This window comes from Anolis carolinensis, chromosome 2 (genome assembly GCF_035594765.1).
Source record: "Anolis carolinensis isolate JA03-04 chromosome 2, rAnoCar3.1.pri, whole genome shotgun sequence".
Taxonomy (NCBI): domain Eukaryota; kingdom Metazoa; phylum Chordata; class Lepidosauria; order Squamata; family Dactyloidae; genus Anolis; species Anolis carolinensis.
Genome location: NC_085842.1, coordinates 211,756,076 through 211,780,277, shown reverse-complemented (window position 1 = coordinate 211,780,277; position 24,202 = coordinate 211,756,076). Strand labels below are relative to the sequence as shown.

Here is a 24,202-nt window from a genome sequence, read left to right as displayed (position 1 = left end):
TCTACCCTCTTCACAGCTCCTAGGAGTTGGTACTTCCCTAGACATCAGCACAGACAGCCTTCCCACCAGCCAGAATGAGTCACAAGGCAGAAAGAGACAGTGAATGCCCCTCACCCCCAATCTCATCCCACCCCACATAAGGCCACTCAGGACCTGAGCCTAGGACAGGAATGCCAAGCACAGGCCCAAAGCAAGTCTAATTATTTCCTGCTCTGTAGCCACAGAGGATCTGCCTCGTCAGCTCATTAGGTGGAATATTAACAGGCTGGCAGGCAGGCTTTCATCTGAAGCTTTCTGGTTGACAAATGGGACTGCAGCAATTCCACTGAGAAAGAGGGCCAGATTCAGAAAAGGAGCCAGGGAAGTAAGCAGTGTGTTTGCACAGAGGAAAGGGGAATGAAGTTTCTTCTGCTCCCAGTGTGGGGAGGGAAAATCAAGGAGAGAAATTAGGAAATGACTTTACAGGTGAAAGAAGGACCAGGTGGCAGAGTGTCAGGAACCACAACTGCCCTTCCGCAGGATAAGGATGGAAGATGAAAGTAAAAAGGAGCTTCAGACAAATGTACTTCTCAAGTGGCCATAAAACACACTCCCCTTGGTGATTGCTCACAGGAGTACAAGAGATTCTCTTTAAAATAATTCACTGGCTACCCATGAGCAAGCATCCCCTCACCAACAGTAAATATGATGGGGTGGGATGGGGTGAAGGATTTGAGGAAAATGCAAAAGCCAGAGCTCTGGCGATAGGAACAGCCCAGGGTAGTTAGAACTAAGGTTATTAGTGAGACACCTTGGAACGTGTTTTCCCATAATCTCAGTTTCCCCTCTGCAAAATGGGATGAGTAGCATTTGGAAGTCATGAAGTCAAAACAGTGATGCTTTGTGATCTGCATCCTACAAATGCATTACATATAACGATAACCAAAGAACATGGATGCTCATACCCAGAGGTTTTTGCTCTTGTTCTCTCTCTCTCTCCACCTGCACCACCCTCTTCCAAGCGCCATCTGCCCAAAGCTCCAAAGACACCTCTGCCCTCCCCAGTTCCCGCAATCAAGAGGCGCTTCCTGTAACAGCGGCAGCAGAGTTCATTACTGAATCCCTGAAGACCTCACTAATGAGACCCAGGCCAATTAAGAGACAAGTTATGTCTTACAGCCAGGCACCTTCCCCAGAAAAACCAAAGGGAGACAGACAGCCTTGTGTTGCCAATACTTGAGACATCACAGCTAGTGAGATGAGCCCAAGACTTTCCCCTAGGACCACTTGCCTCGGGATTAGGAGGGTAAGAAAGGAAGGCTGGTGCTGGATATATTAACAAATCAGATTATACTCAGATGTATTTCTCCAAGCATTGTCTCTGCCTGATCAGTGAGCCATTTCAGAGCCCTTGGCTACTGATTCCTGTAATAAGATGGTGTGAGAACAGGGAGAAACCAAGGAAAGTACCTGCCATAATAAGGACCACAAAAAAGAATCCTCCTGTATCTGTTCATGACTGCAAGATACTTTCAAAGCTAAACTTCATAAATAATCATTTGTATTTCTAAGCTGGGCTGGTTTGTCTTAAATAGGCTTCTAGGCCTCACTGCTGGAGGGAAGAGAAGGCAGTATATGTTCACTGGTCCAAGGCTGCATGGTACCTAGGAAAGAGCTCTTGCACATCCCGCCCTGGCCCCCTAAACCCATTTGCTCTAGTCCTTGTTTCTTGCTTGCCAATTTCCCACAGAACACTGTCTGCTTTTCCTTTCTATTACCGCATTACTCTACAATGACAGAATTACTTAGCAGGGGTATTAGCCAGTTCTCTTAGTATCTGAGAGAGACTGCAGCTAATAGCTGAAAATTCAACGGAACTCAAACAATTTACTTAAAATTACAAGGCATTCACTATGCTCACAGTGTGCTTGCTGACTCTGGTTCTTTCTTTCTGTCATAGACTTCTTGCTTCTAATTTACACCAGCTTAAGATAGAGATCCAAATGTCTGGTGGCAGTCAAAGAGAGTATTTGGGGTGTGCATGGGGTGGTGATGGTGCAAGGAATTGCCAGAAAAGCAGAAGCAACAGGTGAAAGTGGGGTGGGTGCTTCATTCTTGCATGGCATTTGCACTCAGAAACTCCTTGCTTGTGGGCTGCTTTTCTTATGAAGTTTTCAGCAAGAGGGGGAGGCTCTTTAGAAGTGCAGAAAACTGTGTGTGGGGATTTAAGCATCTTAGTTACTGCTTCTTGCCACCCTTCCCCATGAAACTTTACACACTGGGTGGAGAAACTAGTGTTTGCTATACGACAAGACTCAGACATGGTTTAGCAATTACGCTGTTGAAAGATCCAGGTTCTAGTTCTCGCTGAGCCATAAAGCACAAGGGATGGCTCTTACCAAGTAACTCTCGGTCTAACCCTCCTCAAAAATGTTGTTGTGAATAAAATGGGATGGGTCAGAGCCATGTATGGTTTTATACAAGGGAGGAAGAATAGCAAACCAATGTAACTTATTAGTTTAATGCATATTCAAAGAGTCAGAATGGGGTAAGATATATAGACACTGCTGCTGCTTCTGTCTCTCATCTCTATATTTCTTTTAGAGACCATCAGTTGTATGTAAGGCCAGACATGGGTAGTGGGCTAGTCACAGTTTGGGAATTATGTGCCTGAATGGGAGATGGAGAAAAGGAAGGAAAACGGTGAAGGTAAAAGTAAGATGAAACAGGAATGGTTTGTGGAAAGGGCAGCAGACGATGAAGCCAGTGAGGGAAAAATAAGAGGAAGCAAGCTGGCAGGAAACACAAAGGGAGAGAGAGAGAGAGGTGGAGTGGTTGTGCATGCAAGAGAAAATGAGAAAAGATGAAAGGGAGAATATAAAGGAGAGGAAGAGTTATGAGCATTGAAGATGAATGCCTAGGGAGCAAAACCAAAGAGCCTAGCACTTTTGGTCTCAGAGTCTTGTTGCTATTTCAGGATCATGTTCCTGGAGCCACAAAAGAATACTACAAATAGGGCTTTATATATATATACCTGATGCTTAGAAAACCACGCACCAGCCCGAAAAAACAAAACTGAAGTCTGCATCAGAATGATGCAATGCCTTGTCAAGATGATAACAATTCCCTAACCTATTTTACCAAAAGGCATTTTACTCCTGCTAGAAAAAGTGGGCAAGCACGCATAGCCCTGGAGCTGCAGTCTCCCTTAACACCTGGAAATTCTACTTAACCCCAGTCCAATTTCTGGGATGATTACAGACCTGCATCTTCAAGCCTAGAAAGCAAAGATCTTGATTTGGTATGTTTGTTTGATGAAGAGGCTGAGAAATTCTCACCACGCACCAATTTACACAACAGAAATTGAGAACAACATCCTTTGTTCCCACTCGTCTGAAGTTCTTGACCCTTGCAAACTGGAGTCCCACAACCCACCAAATGCCTTCCAGCAAACCCATCTTCACCTCCTCCCCTAGTAAGAGCGGACAAAAACAACTTCGATGAAAAACTGGGGACTGGGAGAGCAGAAAAGAACAGAAAACTGGAGAAGTCTGGTTCTAGTATTTACACTAAGAAGGGTGTCATGTTTAAAAGGAACAAAGCCCGGCACCAGGATTTCTGGCCTCCTTCTGCAGCTCAGACACTATGGACAAAGACTTGCTTTTTAGCAGTGCTCCTCTGTGGGGTTCTTTGCAGAGCCAGAGCGGATGGGAGCAGGAGCTGCGCAAGTCGCTTCTGATCAGAAGGTTCAATGTGCGTCAGCAGCAGAGAGCCAAGCTGTATCCTGCTCCTCCCCGCCAGTCAAAACAGCACGCTTCCCTACTCTGGGCCTTGGTCTATCTATATCCCATAAGCTATATATATACTGTATATACACATACAGACAGACACAAATACACAACTGCACACCTAGCACCAGCTGGTATGCACACCTCCCAATAAATAACAGCATTGAGCTGTGGTGAACTCCAGACCTCCCCCCAACCAACAGTCCATCTTGTTTGAAAGCAAATGCTATTATAAAGCTGATACAGGGCAAGGGTCTCATCTTTTAGAGGAGAAAGTGAAAAAGAGGGGTGGGTGGGGAAGAGAATTGGTGTGTGTGACAAAGAGAGAGAAAGACTCATGCAGCAACCACTATGGCTTTAAGAGAGCAGAAGGGAGAGGACAGACAGTGGATGTTGTGCCATCACACTGCCCTTCTTTAGAGGCCGTCCAGCAGATTATCCAAACCGCTGAGATCCTTCCTTCTGTTTTCTAGCTTGCCTGCGTTTATGAGCATATGCCCCCAAATTTACTGCTTTTGAGCAACAACCAAGTGGAGTCCATTATTCATCTTCATCACTTGGCATCCTGAGAAATTCAGCTTCTTAAAAACAAGAGAGAGAGAAAACGAACATTTCTTCCAGTGGCAAAGAAAAGATGTACTGTGTGCAAAGAGCATCTTGTAAAGGAGGAGCAGGACTTGTAGAGGCTTTGGGCTGGGTTTCTCCCTGTCTCCCTGCCTGCCACAATCTTGTCATCCATCCCCTCCCTTACTTATCAGGGACATGGGGCTCTCTTAACGTTGCTGGACTGCAACTCCCATAATCCCAAGCCAGCACTACCAAGTGAAAAGATACATTGGGTGTTGTGGTGCAAGAATATTTTGAGATTGGGCAAGGGACATTCTAGTCAACCTTCAAATTTTCCATTTCTTCCTTTAAAAATGAGAAAGAATCTGAGATTCAAACAAGGAAAGCTTTTTAAATGTTTGTACAGTTCTCCGTAAAGTCCCCCTGGGGGAGAAGAGTGGTATATAAATTAAATAAATAAATAAATAAAGTAGGGGTGGGCAATGTGCTGGTTATAGGCAGCCTATGGGCCCATGATCCATTCTCTGCTTCTTCAACGATCACTGCCAAATCTGAATGGCAGAGCAGTTGGGGGGGCGACGACATTGGGGTGGTTCTACATCTTTTAAATGCCAGTTTATTTTTTTTTCGTGTCAGGAGCAACTTGAGAAACGGCAATTCGCCTCTGGTGAGAGAATTGGCTGTCTGCAAGGATATTGCCCAGGGGACGCCCAGATGTTTTACCATCCTGTGGGAGGCTTCTCTCATGTCCCCACATGGGAAGCTGGAGCTGACAGACGAGAGCTCACTCCGCTCTCCGGATTCGGACCACCGACTTCAGTCAGCAGTCCTGCTGGCAGACGGGTTTAGCCCACTGCGCCACCAGGGGCTCCTTAAATGCAAGTGTTTGTGTATTAATAAAATGAATAAAGAGGGGTAGTATGGGAGCTGCTTCGGACTGAAACCGGGACCTCCTGATTACAAAGCATTTGCTTAGTCACAGCCCTAGCATGAAAATAACCTCCTGTCTTCTATCACATCAACAAAGCTTAGTAAACTAACCACTGTGGCCCATTAATCTCCTTTCTCTGAAACAATTACTTTCCTAGCAAAACCTTCCCACACAGTTATACTCTCATCCTTCCTGTGCCCACTGATCTGCCTGGCTTCTATTAAAATCTCTATGAAAACAAGTGTTGATAAAAAAATCAAAATAGTTTTTTATACTTAAATCAGATTTCAAACATTTCAATCAAATTCATCATTAAGCAATTAGTTTTTTAAAAAAAAACTTTCGTCAATAATATCATGTGTACATGTAATTATATTCAGTGACTATTTGAACAGCTAGTTATGGAGATGAAAGATAACTGGATTTGTCCAATTTTTCATGTAATATATAGGAATTGTTTACTTTCACAAAGAAAGTGCAAAGATAAAGTCACGAGACATGTTCTCCAAATCAAAATATAATTACTCCAACAAATACCTGACAAAAACATGTAATGCTTATTTGGCTTGAACCACAGCATTTTCCCTAGCAATCTGTATCTAACTCATATGATGTTTTATAAATTCCTTGTACTTACTTGATTTAAACTGCCTAAATTTTATTTTTAGAAGAACTTGACATTCATTTGAAAACAGAAAAAATAGCTATTTTGAAAAATCCATGTGTGCGCTTTGTTAATGTTGTTTGCTGAACCAGGCAACTAACCAAAAGAATAAACAATCTTATCAGTACAATTTATAAGCCAATTTGATGGAGGTGTTTTTGGCACATCATGACAAAAAGATCATGATTAATTGAACAGCTGGAGCTGGTTCATCTCCTGAATGACTTCACAAGTTCAGTCTGCGTTTGCAATAAAAGAACCAAATTATCATATCATTTTTAATGAACTGAAAAACTAATCTAAGAATAATTCAATTCTGCTGCTTAGCGTGTCTACAATTCTGAATATATATTAAGGTTATATTGAACAACGAGAAACTTTTAATAAAAATGATGGTTCAAATAGAATCTTCCTCACTGATTTAAACTGAGATTTAAGTCATTAAAATGGAGTCCTCCAGAGAAGCGATTTCACAGGCTCAGCCCTCTTATTTGGGAACGTCAGCTGCCCTGAACTCTTACGACAAGGCACAGTATATATAAACCAAGTTGCCAAGAGCATTTTATAACAATTAGCACAGATTGCTACCTTTAAGGTCATTGGATTCAAATCCTCTACATATACATCCGAAGCAACAAGGGCACTGCCATTGCCAGGGGCTCCCTTTCACCTTCTTTGTAAATTGGAGGCAATTAGGAGAAATGTCCCATCCCACCTACCTCTCACTCTCTCATCCCCCTCCCATCCTCCAATATAATGTCAGCAATAATGCTTGGTAAAGTAAAAGGCAATATTGGAAAAGGAGGAGAAGACCACATGACAGATGGGTAGACTCAACCGAAGAAGTCACGGATGTTGTTAAGAACTGAGTAGCGCTGTTGAGGTTGGGATGTTTCCAGCTGCATAGTTACCACTTTAACTGCCATAGCTCTGTCCCATAAAACCTCAAGATCTGTAGAATGGTAAAGATTGGTGAATTCACAGTCTACCTCCCCAGATTAAAATTCCCAGGGTATTCTGAGTGCTTCCCTAAAGGACAGATTTAATCATCAGACTCACTTTTTTCAGGATACCTTGGAGCTTTTAAAGCAGTTCACCAAACTACAAATCCCAGGATTCCTTAGGCTAGAGCCACAGAAATGAAAGTAGTACCAAACTGTTATGATCATGTATGGTGTTCCCATCCTCTCATTCATGGGGTTGCCATAAGTTGAAATAGACTTGATGGCAGTTAACAACAAGGAAGATCTAACAATTTTGCGCTGCCTTTGGGTCAGGAGCTGTATAAAGTAAGAACACTCTCTTGACATTTACTTAGAGTAAGAAGGAGGGGGGCACAACATTTTAAAGAGCTGCCATTGCAATGAGCTTGTCATACAACCCGAGTGGCTAAAACCTAACTTTTCTGGATGATTTCATCAGCGCATCAACATGCTTTTGAGTGACTTCTTCACCATGAAAATGAGAGGTTAACAGGCTTTCTCGATTCAACCAAATTTCTAGCCTTTTTGGATGCAGAAGGAAAATCTGAATGTGGTTTCTAAGCAAGAACCTAGACTTATTCTTAAGAAAGGCATATAGTCCTGGGGCAGAGAGAGGAATATAGTCCCCAGTCCTTGCCAATGATGTCCTAAAGGGAAAAGCAATATTTACCATCCAATTTCATTTCTAACCTGGTGACTCATTCCATTCCCTCTCAGGATCCATTCCTTGCTTTATTTGTAGCTTAATTTCAATGGAGCCCAGTCACTGCAATTGCTAGCTGCAGTTTTTGATCATTTCCTGTGAACCTTTGAACACGCTTCCATTCTTCTAATGGACAGTTTTAGTACAACCTACTCTACAAGATCCAGCAATCATTTTCCTCTGGTACATATGTTTCATGGTAGAGATGGAAGTGGAATGAGGACGAACTGAAACCATGCCTTTCAATTACCAGGTAGAACATGGCTCTTTACAATATGCATGGTGTCCTCAAAATCACAGCTTGCAACAGAGGGAGCCAAATTAGTCAAATCAGTTTTCCCTCCTCTTCTAAAACCTCTCCTCCTTGATTTTGCATATGGCCACAGAAGCAAAAAAAAAAAAAGGCAGGTAGACTTTGATGTCACTCTACTGGCAATAAAGCTATTGGAGGTTAAAACAGTTTAATGGATTTTAACTTAATTTTAATATATTTGTGGATTTTAAATTTTATTGAAATGTTTTTAATGTAAGCCGCTTTGAATCTCCTTTCTGTATAATAAAAGCAGGATACAAAGAAACATAACAAGAAAAAAAAGAATTATGAAGATCTTGGTAGAGGCATTTCTTTAGTAAGAGATTAAAGATCTCATGAGGGGATAAGGGGAGAAAACAAGGATTGGTTATAGCTTGGATCAGAATGGGGTAGAGGCTGAGGCTATAAGTAAGGAAATTTCTAGATCACGTGATAATAATAGTATAGGAGTTTTCAATCCTTGGTCCTCCAGATGCATTGGACTTCAGCTTCCAGAATCCCTGACTATTGGCTAGGCTCTTTGGGGCTTCTGGGGACTGAAATCCAAAACAAATGAAGGACCAAAGTTTAAGAATATGAGATAGACAGGAACCTCCAGATATGCTGGATTACAACTCCCATCAACCCAACAAGCATGGCCAAGGCACTAAGCTGGGAAAGATGGTATGGTATACCTCTTGCACTCCTTGCTCTTCTTTTGAGGACCTAAAAATGTCTGGAGAAGTGTTCAATTTACATCTTACATAAGGTGTTACAGAGCAGAAGCTAATCACACTGGATGACCTAGAGCTTCTGTGAATAATCAAATCCACAACTCTGTTTATTGGTATGCAATCTTAAAGTCCATCCCAGTTTGCAAAAGATGGCAAACAAGTTTGGGAAGCACAAAAAATTCCTTTAACTTTGTATTTATTTCAACTAGGAGTCACAAAGCTCTTGGTGTTAAGCACCTGAGGACAATGGCAATGAATGGAACCTGTGTGCTGCATATAGATTTTCCACTTTTTTGCATGGATGGACTTTCCGGGAGCCCTTCAGAGGAACAAGAGATTAATCCTGGGCAGAAAAAGGACTGAAAAGGAGCTGTAGGCAGCAGATATGTGCATCAAATTCAACACACTAGGTTTTAACCTGGAACCATGATTACAGCTCCTTGCTGGGTAGGAGGGAAGCTCTTTGACAGCCTTCCGTCACTCATGTCCTCCTACATCTCCTAAAGAACTCAGACCTACAGCAAGCAATGAATTCAGGGTCTCTGGTTATTTCTCTCTAACTGCTTTCATCTCTTTGCTGAATCATTCCTTCTGGTTGCCCTAAACCAGAATCCCTGTCTCATCTGAAAAAAGACCCATAGGTGGCAACGGGTTCAAACCATCAAAGAAAAATATAGGCAATCATACAGGTGATTGAATCTTAAATCTGATGCATTTGGGACTACACAGTCCTTCCTAAGGAAAATATCTCCAAATGAAGTCCTCATTAAATTAGCACAAATTATTGTAGGAAGTCAGCAATATACAATGCTTCCTGCATTTAATTTTCCTCTGACTTCCCATCCTCTTACAAATGTATCAGGAATTACAGGCAACACTTCATGAGTTGATGAACTGAGATAGATATAATCTCGTCAAAATTATAACAGTGTCACAGCAGTGGTTCTCAGCCCTTCGGCCTCCAGTTGCTTTGGATGTCAGCTCCCAGAAACACCAGCCAGGAATATCCATGGTGAGGTGTTCTGGGAGTTGGAAGTGCAAAACATTTGGAGAAACAAAGGTTTAAAACTCTGTGATAAAGGGGTCTTCACTGTTTTAGTCATACGTAAAGATCGAGATTCAAGCATAGATTCAAATTCTGTAGGCAGATATAAAATCCTACTTCTTCCATTTAGAAGGCTCATTAAAAAAACATTCACAACAAGATGACTTAGCGGTGCCTAAATCATTAATATAACAGTAGTATTATACAATGGGGAAAAGTGCAAGGACAATTGTATATCACTAGAGAGCATTAACTTTCTTTCCAAATGTACTCGGTTTCCAAGTTGCGTGTACATAGCCAGGTTCTTGTAATATTTTAAGGAAGCTTTTATTCTCCTTTCCTCTCCCAAGAGATATGCTGCTGAAGAAGGGGTACATAGCTCCGAATGCAATGGAACATCAGATACCATTGGTTCAGTACATCCTCTGTGCATATCTAATAGTGTGCTTTGTAATGCCACTGATGTACCAGAAACCCCCATGATAGTGCACCCATAGGCTGGAAATGACTTGAAGGTAGAAAACAACAATAAACCACCATATCTAATAGTATGCTTCCTACCACCATTTGTATCTTCATTGTAGAGAAACTATAACAGATAAGCCTTTCATATAAACTCTTCAAGACGAAAACAGAATGTATTAACCCAGTAGACAAAGGCCTGGAACCCTCTGTCCTGTACACGAAGGGCTGTAGAAAAATCCATACCATCTGAGTGGGTCCCACTCCTCCTTCCAATTACTTTCTCAGATCCCACTTTCTCTGATCACTGACCAGAGACAGTGTGATCAGGAACCTCATAGTTTACAAATTAGTTTCCCCATGACCTAATTCCTTCCTCCTTCTGTATGGCCATGGGAAAGAATTTTTGAATTTGTAAAAAACTTGTTTTAACTACCCCCCCCCCCCATGTCCCTAAAGGTCATAGGGGACAAAATTTTACCACATTTCTGGACTCTCCCACCAGACTTCTTTTTTAAACAGAAGTTAAACCACTAACTCAGCTTCTAGTATACTTTCTGTTTGAAAATAAGTCTGTCATAACCTAAACCAGCCCTAAAGGCCGAGTAAACATTGAATGTTTATAATTATGTAGAGTGGGTTTGCAAAAAAATTAATAAATCCGAATTTTTTAAAAAAACTGCGGCATACTAGAACTGCAGAGTACCCCATTAAACAGCCCTGGAGTTTGCATGTGGCCTGAAAATGACATTTTTCCAAAAGACAATGAGGAATTAGAAAATAAAATGTTTGGTCAAACTGGAGACCAGTGGGGCTTTAAGAACAGGTGAGAGGGAAACAACAGGTAGCTTCTTAAAGAAGCAAGATGGTAATAAGGGACATGTAAATCCTGAATGTGAAGCCACAGCACAAATAATAACTATGTGTTACCAGAAAGGTTGGAAGTAGAGAGTTGCTACACTGGTGAAGACATCTGCCTACCTACCCCAACCATCTGGCCCGAGAGTCATGATGTGAGGGAGAGTGCAAGTGAAAACAGAGTTTCATGAATGAACCTTACCTATTATCTGGCAGATAGTGTAAATAGGTGGTGCCTAATACGATAACAACAGAGATGCCAAAGAAGAATGCAACTCGCATATTCCACAGATCGACAACAGGATCATGGTCGAAGCCATGGTAATCTGGATTCTGGAAGGACAAAATGTAAAACTGATTAAATCTAGAATTTAGGAGGAAAAGGTCCTTTATTAAGGCCCTGTGACAGTTTTCTTAAAATTCAGCTTTGCACAATCTGATCCAACCCTATGCTAAGTGTTATGGAGCAACTTAAAAGTGACTAATTTGCTTTCCTAACATACCCAATCCCACAATCTTTTAAAAAAACAAACCTAAAACAAATTAGATACTATCTTTCATTGGTTCAAGAAACAATTTGTTTTTCTGAGACCTCCAGTTCCCATCCTTTTACAAGGCTTGTACAGCAAGAAATTTTTACCACTTTCAGTTCAACTTGGCTGCCTGCTCCCATTGTAGAAGCTATTAGCCATTTCCCCTGTCCACTCCATTGTGAAACCTGTTGGCAGCAAAGATTTTTTTAAGAATACAAGAAATTGTTTAGAATTAGACTGAATATGAATTTGGCTTCTAGATACAGTCTCACTCCATGTATTTTTCTTTAGTTTTAAATAAGCCAGAAGCTGCATTGCTAACCCAGAAAAGTGAAAACGTAAATACAGCTTTGTCCCCCCTCCCAAAAAGAGTTGTGCCAATAGAATATACTGATGGACACTGACCATGAAGGGATGAGGAAAAGCATTAAGCAAGGAATTCAGCAGCTCTCTGGACCAGATTATGTGTATTTGTGCAATGGAGATTCTTCACCGAAACATCTGAGATCACAAATCTGTACTTCAAAGTGGCTGATTTTGAACTTCCAGGCAAGAGGGTAACTTCTTCTATGCCCTAGATGTGAACATAGCTCTCTCTCTCCACTATTCAGACTTAGTTTGTGTCTAACCTACCCTTCAAGCTCCAAAGGGTCCAGAGCTGTCTAGCATCGACAAGCCAAAGAAGCACAGTGCATGCCCCCCAGCAGCTTCTTCAACAGAAACCAAGAGGAGGCCAACACTCTTCTGAGAAGAAAGGCAGACACAATACTAAAAGGCAGACACAAAGCAAGAGGGGGTCAAGACAATGGCACACTCAAGAGGGCCAGAGCAGCCTGGAGCAGATTCAGAATTCAACAGCATAAAGTTGTTTTATGAAAATATGTCCAAGAGCTCACATATTTCTCAAGTAAATGAGAATGACTGCAACGACATGGTAGAATCGGAAGACAGCATGCTCTGAGAACTCTTTGCCAGTCAAAGGGCTGGACTAAAAACAAGACCAATCAGGGCTGATGGAGTAGTTAATATTGCTAGACATTAGTGTTAACATTTTCAGGAAGAAAGTAATTCCAACTCCCCTGAAATTTCCCCTTTTTAAAGCAAAGAGATTGCTGATCCTTGAAATTAAAAACAAGTATCGGGTTACTAAGCCCCTGAGCATGACTTCAGGGACAGTCCAGGAGATTTCAGATTCTTCTCCATACAGAATTATTTTATTTATTTCAATTATATCCTATCTATATCCTTTTATGGATACAAGGCGGCTTACCTGCATTTTTAAAAACAGGACACAGTTATACATTTATTTATGCAAAAAAAAAAAATTTAAATGATTAAAGTTTTTTAAAAAAACAACAACAACAAAACACCGTGGTTAATGTCTATTAAGACGGATATACATTCATCACGGTATGCTCTTTCAACTGAATAAATGAAAGAGCACTTTTACTCATGTGACAATTCACATACATCACCTCTATAACCCTTGTTGGACAGGACTGCATAAGTGAGGTAGCCAGGATTCCATGACAGAGGGGAAATTAGAATCAAGAAAGTATGAACCCCCACACTGTCCCCAGTTTAGGAGAATCTGTGCCTAAAATCTGGAGGAATCAAAAATACTTCATCATCACCGATGTAATGGGGCAGTGTCTGGGTAGGACTGATACTAATTTCTTAGGAGTATGAGCTGGATCACATACTTTCCAGTTTCCTAGTCTATGCTAACAACACTGAAATGTTGGGTTCCGTCTCTGTCTTTCCCTTCTCCCATATTAAAGTGGTGGGGGGGGGGAGGCTTACAGGGAATTTTCAGGGAGCTAGCAGTAGATATCTCATTAGGCTGTTGCTTGAATACTCCTTTTGCCCAGTTACAGCACCAGTATGAATTTGAAAGCTCAGGTAAGATCAGCCTTTCAGCTTTCAGTTAGCAGTAGCCCAAGTTTAGCCCCACATTTACACATGGATACATGCATACATGTTTTCCTTACTGCCTCCTTGAAACTATATAGACATCTTCACAGGCATGCTGACCCTAATGGTGTTCTGGATTCTCAGGATGATGGTGGTGGCAGAAAGATGTTCACTTGGTGAGAACACCAATGGAGTCAGGCACCTGTAGTTATGATGCCAGAGCCTGCCTGCTCCATGCCAGCATGCTGCCCTTCTTCTGCCCGGCACAGCAGGAGTTCCTTTTTCCTTCGCCTACTTGCTGGTAGAGGCTGAGTCACAGCAGGCTCCCAAGTACAGACGCCCCTCCTCTCTTCATATCCGAGGAGCTATATTTGCAATGGACCCCACCTCACCCCAATCTTTTGAAGCGGAGCAATGGAAATCCAAAAATTGATGTGACAGGTATATAAAGGGAGGAAACATTTTTGAGGACAATTCTATTGCCTCTTGGTGGTGACAGTGACAGGTGGCACAGCCTTAGCTTAACCTGTAAAACTTGTACTCCAGATCAAGTACAATCCTAAAGTTTGCGAATTCCCCCTTCCCAGCCAATTGTATTTGTGTTTAGATAAAGAGAGACACAGAATGAACAACGATCCTGTGCCATGATGGTGCTAAAGGCCAGAAGGAAGGCAGAATGGGGAGAAAGCAGGGAAGTGAAGAGACACCAAGAGACATTTTCAGTACGCCAAGAGACATTTTCAGAAAGCCATGCTATGTTTTGGGAAGGAAGGATTAAAACTCATTCCAAAATCACTATTTCCTCCTAATGATGTGGCTGGTGACCTCCACTCTCAGCCTCTTAGGTGCACTATAAACTTCTATGCCAAAAGAACAATGTATCATCATAGAAAACTACATGCCCTCAGTATTGCCAGGTTTTGCCTGTAGGGCCATCCTCAAAGATGAATGTCTTTATCTGATTTTTGTTAGGGACACCAGGGCTCAGGTTAGCTAAAAAGCTAACATCAGCTGTTCCTGAAGTTCTGGTTCTGAACTACAGGCTCACATTCTTCAGTTGCAGCCCACTCAGTGATAATAAAACAGCAAAACAGATATCCCAGTACAGCACATGTCCCAGGATGTTTGGGAGTGATCTGTCAATCAGCTTGCCAATAAAGTCTCAAATAAAGTTGTCGAAGGCTTTCATGGCCGGGATCACAGGTTTGTTGTATGTTTTCCGGGCTGTGTGGCCATGCTCTAGAACAGTGATTCCCAAAGTGGGCGCTACTGCCCCCTGGTGGGCGCTGCAGCGATCCAGGGGGCGGTGATGGCCACAGGTGCATTTGGGGCAGGGCCAGGGGAGGGGAGGGGCCTCTTCCCAAGTGCCGGAGACAGGGCTGAGCCCCTGAGGTGCCTGTTAGAACACAGGGGATGGAGCCAGAGGAGTGGGTGTGGCTTCTTCCCAAGAATCCAAGACAAGGCTGAGAATCTATACCTCTCCTGAGGCACTTGTTGGGACACAGAGGGCGGAGCTAGGGAAGGGGGCGGGGCCTCCTTCCAAGAGCCCGAGACAGGGCTGAGCCTGTATACTTTTCCTGAGAGGCCTTTTAAGACTAAAGGGCAGGGCTAGCGGCGGGGGCTCATCCCAAGAGCGCGAGACAGGGCTGAGCCTCTGTATACCTCCCCTGAGCCGCTTGTTAGAACATGGGGGCGGGGTATAGAGGTTCAGCCCTGTCAGGCACTTGGAAAGAGGCCTCGGCCCCTCCTCTAACCCCGCCCCCTGTGTCCTGGCAGGTGCCGCAGAACAGGGATAGAAGCTCAGCCCTGCCTCAGAGCTCGTAACTCCACCCATCCCAGTCCTGGCCGCCCATTTGTGGCCTCGCCCACCTCCCCTCGCAGCCCTGAATCTTGGACTAGGGGAGAGGCTCAGCCCCGCAGGAGCAGGAGCCATGCCCACCCCTCTAAGCCACGCCCCCCATTCCAGGGGGCGCTGGGTAGTATTTTTTCTAGAAAGGGGGCGGTAGGCCAAATAAGTTTGGGAACCACTGCTCTAGAACATGGCCATACAGCCATATTTAACAACTCTTAAATAAAGGTAAGGCACACATTAAACAGCTTGGTTTAAAGGAACAACCTGGAAGAAATAAACAATCTGGAGGGAGTTGGATGTTGTTTTCTCCCAGCTACCCCAGTACAGAAACTCTTGAGCTATTATTTTCTCTGCACCCCCTTTATCTCCCAGCCTTTTTGCAATGATCCAAGGCAAAGGGAGCCATCCTGCGCTGATGTTCCCCTAAGGCAAGGCAGCGGTTTCAGGTCACTATAATTAATTAAAGAATACGAGCAGCTTTGCTGCAATTTAAATATTTAAAGAGCCTTTGTGCTGAGAGAAAAAGCACAGGCACAGGCAGAAAACATGCACACAGATAGGCAATGACAGGGGTAGCAAGTACTGCAGAAAGCACAGCTGATAAATGTGTGGGAAAGAGAGGGATAGGCAATCAGGCAAACAACCCCTCTTATTCCTTCCAGCAGCTCTTTTGGCTACCTATCTCAGACCATTGCTGCCTTCTGGGGATAGAAACCTTTTCATAGAATCACAGAGTTGGAAGAGACCAGAAGAGCCATCTAGTCCAAACCCTGCCATGCAGGAATACCCTCCCACGGAAGACAAGCACCAAGCACTTCATGTGGACCTTGTTTTGCTAGACCTTCTTCACCTATCTCACATCTTGCAATCAGCCCTAACAACTATTTGTGGCCAATTCAATAAAACAGAGTTGACCAGTGATTTATGGGAGCTTGTAGGGGCTTATTCTTCTTTTGCTTGAGGTTGCAATAGGTAGGGGTTTATATCCAAGCACCCCACACTACTTGGTTAATAACCCACAACTCATTTGGTGGATCTGAAATTGTACAGAGTTGGCTTAGACGATTTGAGAGTGCTCTCTTCACTTTCCTACACAAAATCAGGCCCTCTCAGTTTAACCATCCAGGTTGCAAGGAAAGAATGGCAAAGCCTGTATGTATTGCCCTTTTCTTGCAGGAAAGGCAAGGGTAAGCAATATACGAAATGCAGTATATAAAAGCAAGGGTTAAGCCTCAAGCACATGCTATACAACCTAGGCAATGGTATAACACTGGCCCAGGCTTTCAATGGACACAAAGTTTTAAAAAACTAGTTTCTCTGATTATATGGGATATTTTAATGTTCATTTTCACACACCGCAAAAATGTCTTATTCCTCTAAATTGGTGTTGCAGCATAACATAATACAAACTCTACCTGTCAATTATACTGCTTAATTCTAAGGAATTAAAAAAAGAAAAACTCCTCTCTCCTCCTTTTCTATCATTACTACCAAAATATTTGCGATGGGGGGCGAGGTTTTATGCAACTAAGGAGCAACAGGAACACCATTCAGGCAAATAAACATTTGCCTAGTTCCAATGAAGGAAGCACTGGAGACACCCATCTTCCCTTGGCTACTTAAGACTTCTGAATTAAGATCAATTAAAATGTGCGAAAACATGCAAATATCTCCTCTGGATACCAAACAGGTGAAGACAGGGGAGAAAAAAAAAGACTGGTTGTATGTTATAACGGGATTCCCAGCACTGACGCATATTCCTCCTTGTCTAGAATTTCATTTCTAGGGACATGAGCACCTTGCACTCAAACTCAGTAACCACTAGAGTGGTGGTAACGCAGTGAGGATTAGGGGGAGACAAGAAGTAGAACAATAAAAAGCTCTCTGCATAGGGGCTTGACCTGCTTCCTGTTTGGGAGCCTAACTTTGTGGCAGGCATCAAGATGGCAGGCTGAGAGGCGAGGGTGTCAGTCATGACAAGTTGTCAGTGGAGGCTGATTATTCTATTATTGGCAAGTCTCCCACAGCACCTGCCCCCGCCCCCCATTACAAGTGCTGAATGTCTAAATGCTGCCACAGCTGCGGTCCCTCCATTGTTCTTGGAGCTATATTAAGAAGGGGTGCCTGCTCAGTGCTTTGTTTGAGAAGATAGTTTTCTTAGGATTGTACCAAATGGCATTTGATAGACAAAGGCTGTGCCATGAGGGTAAATAAGGGGCTGTCAGGGAAGAAGAGGAGGTGCACTGTCACGGGAAGGAGGTGCCGTTCTCTTGCAAACAGGTTGGTGAGCCACAGGTAATTTGCTATCCAGGGCACAGTGGACCTAAAGCCCCCCTTTGAATCCAGTCCTTCCTATTTGGAGGCTGTGTGAGAGTGGGTCCCCAAAGACCTCTTTTCACATTTGAATAGCTCACCACCTCATCACTTTTACAGATTAAACACTGCTGTCTATTTTGGGTGTTCAATGTCACCACTGAGGGCAACTCGAAAGTTGACACTGCATGGCATTCACCACTTCAATACACTAAACTTGCAACCTTGCACTTTGAGAAACTCGGCATTCCGCCTGCTTAAAAGAAGAAGACAGGAACTGTCATCACGCATGGCGGCAAGGGAATGTTTGGATATTCAGGAAGATAGTCCAAAATCTGAAAAGAAACTGAGAAGATTTCAGTATTTTACCTGGATAGATATTCCTTGCCGAAGATTATTGTTCAGTTCCTAATGGCTACCTTCTCTGCAGTAAAAAGGGGTTAGGGGCACAATCACTCTTGTTGGTTTTAACTTATTTTAGAGTGAATTCACACAATCATTTTACATATAGCACTGATGACCCGGATTCATAGATATGGTGAACAGCCTTGTGGATGCCTTCTAAAACACATGGAGACATCTTGGAAAGCCTTTGGCTTGAGTTACATTAAAGACCATTCATGGGACATCAGTCTACAGAGTTGAGTAGTAAGGTATGAAAGGCAAAATGCTTATAACATGCATTCAGGAAAAAAATAAGAAAGAAAACTGTAGGAACTATGGGAGAATGAACAGCAGCTGGTGGAGGCTAGCTGTATGTAATAAGCTATGGTTCCCAAGGTTATCATCAAGGCTGAACAAACCAATATGGAGCCATTCGTGCATTAATGAGTCATATTTTGTGCCTCTATGGTTCACGACTTGCATTGTTTTGCCATAGAACACACATACCAATACCCAGTTCAATCTATGAAATGATTCACAGGGGTGTGTTTTTTAATCAAAAACTATTTTGAAAATTGGTGAAAACTCAAAAACTGCCCCAGGGGACTGCAAGGAGCCTGTGGGCCTCCTTTTCCCCACATATGGCTTAGGGCTATAGATGTTTTAAGTGCAATCCTAAACATGTGTGTACAGATTCAGAAAAAAGCTGCTTTGAGTTCAATAGGATTTCCTCCTAATTAAATGGGTCCAGGACTGTGCTTACAACCTATTTTTCAGAGGAAGCTTTGTTTAAAAAGCTAGTGGTTTTTAGACTAGTTTGGCTTTGGTGTGTTAGTGCATTAGAGGTGGAAAACAAAAGGGTCTTAAAAAGAGTGATGGCATTTTAAAGTTATCTCCCTTCTTTTTTCATCTCTTAGAAAGGACCTAAAATCATGATCTTTATATTTTGAACATTTACATTGGAACAATGAAAACAGATCCATTATTTAAAAGGTATTTATGCCAGCTAAGGGTCTTAAGTTTTTCCTGTATTCTGTCTCCCTCTGCATTTCTAGGATTTCACAATTGAGGTTAAAACCCCTGCATATAGTTATATCTGCAACTCCCACTTCTAATACAGTGTCCTTGTGATATAAGGTAGCATGTGAGCAAGAAGGGATGGCCAGCTGGAACCGCCTAAGCAGATTTGTTGCCTCTGAAAAGTGAGCAAGGTGCTCTTGCGGTTCACTTCCACTTGCCTTCCATGTTAGCATCTCCTGTTGCCAGCCCTTATCAGAGTGACTGTTGCATATTTTGCCCACTGGAAGGTGCATAATGAACTAGAATGGGTGTCTGGAATCTCCAAGTATGGCCAGCCTTTGTCTGGAATGCCTTGTGTGCTGCAATGTGTCACGTGTGACTCCAATTTGCCCCAGCCTCAAGCTCTATTCTTACACTGTCGGGGAGCCTGTCCCAGAAACTGATCCATTTTCTCAACATCAGTGACTCTTTCCTTCACATGCTTCCACAAGAAGGTAAACTCAAACTCCAGACATAATTTATCCAAATAAACAACCACTCAGTAAAATTGTGCATAAGAATAGCATGCAGTTTCAGTCATATGGACAGATTTGGACATTGACCTTCGCCAGCCAAAAGTGACATGGCAACATCAAGAGAAATATATGGCGATGGGGCTGCGAGGGAGAAATGACTCTCACCACCAAAGGAATGCGAATTAGGGCAAAATGATGGCATTCTCCACCATTAAGTTTCTGCTCCCCAAATGAAATGTTCCTTCAGTTCCCAAATTTTGAGCATTGTAGTGAGTGGGACATTGAATACCGCTCATACTCAGGACTTCTATATTTACTGTGCCCATATTCCCTTGATCCTTTTGCCTTCTATTTATTTATTTATTACAATATTTATATCCCGCCCTTCTCACCCAATAGGGGACTCAGGGCGACTAACAATAAAACACATATATAAAATTGTACAATACATTGTGAATCAATTAAAAAGTTATTAAATCATATCAGACATTGATAAAAACACTTATAAAATACAGATGGGCATGCCTAACAAGATATATAAGTGCTCAACTGAACTTTTAATTTCATAGAAATGTTCGTAATGTGGGAAGTGAAGGGGCTGTGGCGCAGACGGTAGAGCAAGCCATTGCAATTAACTGCAATGGATCACTGACCAGGAGGTCATAAGTTCGAGGCCCGCTCGGAGCTATGTTGTTGTTTGTCTTTGTCCTATGTTAAAAGGCATTGAATGTTTGCCTATATGTGTAATGTGATCCGCCCTGAGTCCCCTTCGGGGTGAGAAGGGCGGAATATAAATGCTGTAAATAAATAAATAAATAAATAAAACAGTTCATGGGGGACAGAGTTCTTATTTGGGAGGGCACTGCTTTTCTTTTGACCTCCCCAGATGCTAAACGTGCTACAGTACCATCCATGTCACATGCAGGACACTAGATGCTCCAGACAAAAGGTTTTCACAGGAGTGTTAATCCCTATGCTATCCACACACACACACAAACACAGCTGGAGTTATACTTCAAAAATGTACCTGTTCCAACTTACATACAAATTCAACTTAAGAACAAGCTCACAGAATGTATCTTCTTCATAACTTGGGTGCTGCTTGTGTGTGTCTATATATAAATATATACATGCATATATATTTGAATACCATAGGGAAGAATGAACACACCCGTGGTATTTGTTTTGCTGTCTGTGCCCTGTTCAGAAGATTTCACCCCACCCTCTGTCCCTGTGATAATTGGCTTTTGAAAGATGTGGCTTGCTGTGGAAATAAGGATTGGTGATAGAGGAGTGGTTCTCAACCTGTGGATCTCCAAGTGTTTTGGCCTACAACGCCCAGAAATTCCAGCCAGTTTACCAGCTGTTAGGATTTCTGGGAGTTGAAGGCCAAAACATCTGGGAACCCAGATGTTGAGAACCACTGTGGTAGAGCTTCAGTGGACACACCTTTTCCCCATGATATCTCTTTCAGGAGTGAATTTCCCCTTCTCTCATTTTCTGTTTTCTAATCCTCGTTCTTAATTATCAGTTATGTATAAGTTGGATGTTTGTTACTTGGGGACTGCCTGTACAAAGTGATGAAAATACTGCACTGCCACTCAGTACGGATAATTCCTGTCTGATTGATATGTTAAAATAGCATGGCCAGAAAGGGGGCACACCAAGATGAAATAAATTTAAATAAATCCGAGGGTAGCAGGTCTTCCTCTGGAGCATTACCAGTTACCAAATTTTCAAGTAGATGATCAGTCTCTTGAGATGACATCAGGTGCCAGTCAGGGAGATCTGTGTTGAATGAGTTCCCATAGCTGGCTCCAAATCCCCTCATTTTTCCCCCATGTAGAAACTGAAATCTGAGATTCTAGGTGGCGCTCAGAGTCCCTTAAACTTGAATTAACCATATTCCAAAATTTTACCTCATCTGAGTTTTTGCAGCTACCTTTGTTATTGTTGGCCTGACATCTTAACTAGTAAAATTTGTTGCTTTGTTCCTGTATTTTTAACATTCTCTTTGTAATTCCTTTGTTTAATGTAAGTATATTAGTTTCAGAATGTTTTGTAATGGACATTGTGCCATAGGCAATTTAAATTTGACTTGGCTTTTAACTTCTCTAAAAGGTAGAAACTCACCTATCTAAAAATCAGACTCTGCACGCAAAAACTGCTCACACATGGCTGCCCTGTTCATTTACCCACCTGCCGGTCACCATCCTATTAGTCAAGGGTTGCACTTGTGTGCATAAATAGTGAGCGAGTAATTTTTCCTGTAGGTTGGATCAATACACCCCACCATGGCCCAGCATACCTAGACTGGCAACAAATTCACTGCAGTGTTTGTTCTGTTCTGGAATGGAAAAATGAAAAACTCAGCAACAACAGGAGTGGATTCTGGTACCCATAAGGCCTTAGAAACCCAAATTCATCTCCCATTACTATTCAACAAAATTTAGATATACAGTAAAGGATGAACTTTCTCAAAGCAGAAATTAAATCTTTTTCAAAAAAAAATAAGGGGCAAAAGATCTCTTTGCAACTTCTCAAAAATGTGTCAATATGTCTATATTTATACCTTTTAACAGCTTTCCCCAGCATTTCCTTCCCATTTCCCACTGATTAATTTTGACAGGTTTGGGCTCCCTTGGATTTTGTTTGGCAGGTATATTGCCATCACAGATTTTTTTTTATCATTATTATTACAGGTTAAAACACAGTTTCTTCCAAATCCATCACATTATCCTCAAAACTATGGGAAAACCAATTTTATCTTGAACCATACCATTTCAGAAGTATATAAAGACCACTTTTCTATAAAAAATTGTCTTCTCTTCTATCTCAGACCCCAATTAAATTATGATATGATATAATTTAATCTTGTCATGTGTGTCGTATCCCATGCTTTATCTATTCAGTTCATTTGCAAAGTAGAAAAACATGTTTCTCCGTTTTTACAAACTCATATTTGTAAAAGCATGAAAAAAATTAGAATGAATTCTCCTGATTTGTCAATATACTTTTCCACCCTTATTTTTGAAGCACAAACTATCATATATAGGAAAGGGAGAAGCTACAGAGGCTGGAGCCAATGTGCCCAATTTCTCTTAAGTTGGAAAGGGCAGAAAGAAGAGATCAACTGAAAATCCAGCTTCTACTGCAGAATATGACACTACAGAGCCAATATATGGTATCTATTCGAGTCTAATGTGCCACTGAATCTAATGCGCACCTCAAAACCCAGAAACCCAAAAACCGCATTTACCATGTCATCTGAATCTAATACGCACCCTATTTGTGGGAAGGTAATTTAGTCAAAAAGGTGAGCATTAGATTTGAGTAAATATGGTATTTCTTATGTGCACAGGCCATTATATGTCTTACAGCCAAGCTTCAGTGTTGAGTTGAGTATTTATCTAAATTATGGTATATCTCGAGAGCCAATGTAATGCAGTGGTATGAGAACTGGATTATGACTCTGAGTGACCAGGGTTCAAATCCACACTCCATCATGAAAACCCACTGAGTGACCTTAGGCAAATCACATTCTTTGATCCTCAGAGGAATGCAATGGCAACCCCACTCTACCGAAGAAATTGTCACCATAGCTTTGCCTGAGGGTCACCATAAATCAGAAATGACTTGAAAGTACGTAACAACAATAATCTTACACCTTTCTCACAAAGAAGCTTAAATCATATGTATGTATGTGCATTTGTACATATACCAATGCACACTATGGTATGTTCTACCTAGCTAGCTAGTAAGACTTTAAGTACAGCTCAATTTGGCAGTCTGCATAGCCACTATCTGAGGACCAGCCTGGCTAAATATGAACTGTTGCATCACTAGGTGATGGGATGCATCAGTTTATGAACTGGGTATAGCAACAATATATGAAACAGTTGTCATTTGCTACCTGGAATAAGGAAATAATATTGATCAACCACAACGGTTATGTAACAGGACAATAAATGACAAGAAAGTGTTAGGATGGAGGTCATAAACAATGACATTAAGTGTTCATCTTTACTCAATTATGAGGGCTGCTGAGGTGACAGCTCTGGGAGAGGATGATGGTCCTTCCTCCGAACAATGAAGAAAATGTTATTTCAATCTAGTAACTCTTATGATATATTTCCTCCAAAAGGTTAGTAGTATCCAACTGGTATTCCCATCTAGGTATACCAAAAGAAAAGGAGAAAACAGGGTTCATCTGCCTAACTGGACCTTGCCAGCACTTGGCAGTTTCTCTCCCAGGACTATCTCCTCAGCAACCATTCTAGTCAAGCATTAGAATACCTAGTTCTACTTTTTAATGATTATCAGGATTTATGGCTATATCCATCGTTATGCACTAAGGTTACTAGTGGGTTTCCACAACATAGTGGGGACTTGAGCACTGGCCTCCTAGCTTCCTAGTCCAACACTCAAACCACTTCACCACCCTGGCTCTCATTTGTTCTCTAACACCAAGAAGGGGAAACATCCTTCTCACAGTGGACTGGGCGTGTTCTCAGGGCATGCATGATTGTTTGTATGGCTTCCTGAATGAATATCACAGGGTATTCTTAGACAAAGAAATAGTTATGCCAGTTCCTTCCTCAGAAATATTGTCAAGCAGCACTTGGTATTCACTGATGGTCTCCCATTCAAGTATATCAGAGTTGA

General features: G+C 42.1%; 1 protein-coding gene across 1 annotated transcript in view; it reads right to left on the bottom strand.

The window, feature by feature from the left end:
* The window catches only part of ndufb11 (NADH:ubiquinone oxidoreductase subunit B11), a 53,321-nt gene that overhangs the window by 5,640 nt on the left and 23,479 nt on the right, over positions 1–24,202 (bottom strand). The window contains exon 2 of the mRNA XM_003216706.3: positions 11,209–11,339. Within this exon, the coding sequence (XP_003216754.1) occupies positions 11,209–11,339 (131 nt within the window). The remainder of the gene's footprint in view (positions 1–11,208; positions 11,340–24,202) is intronic.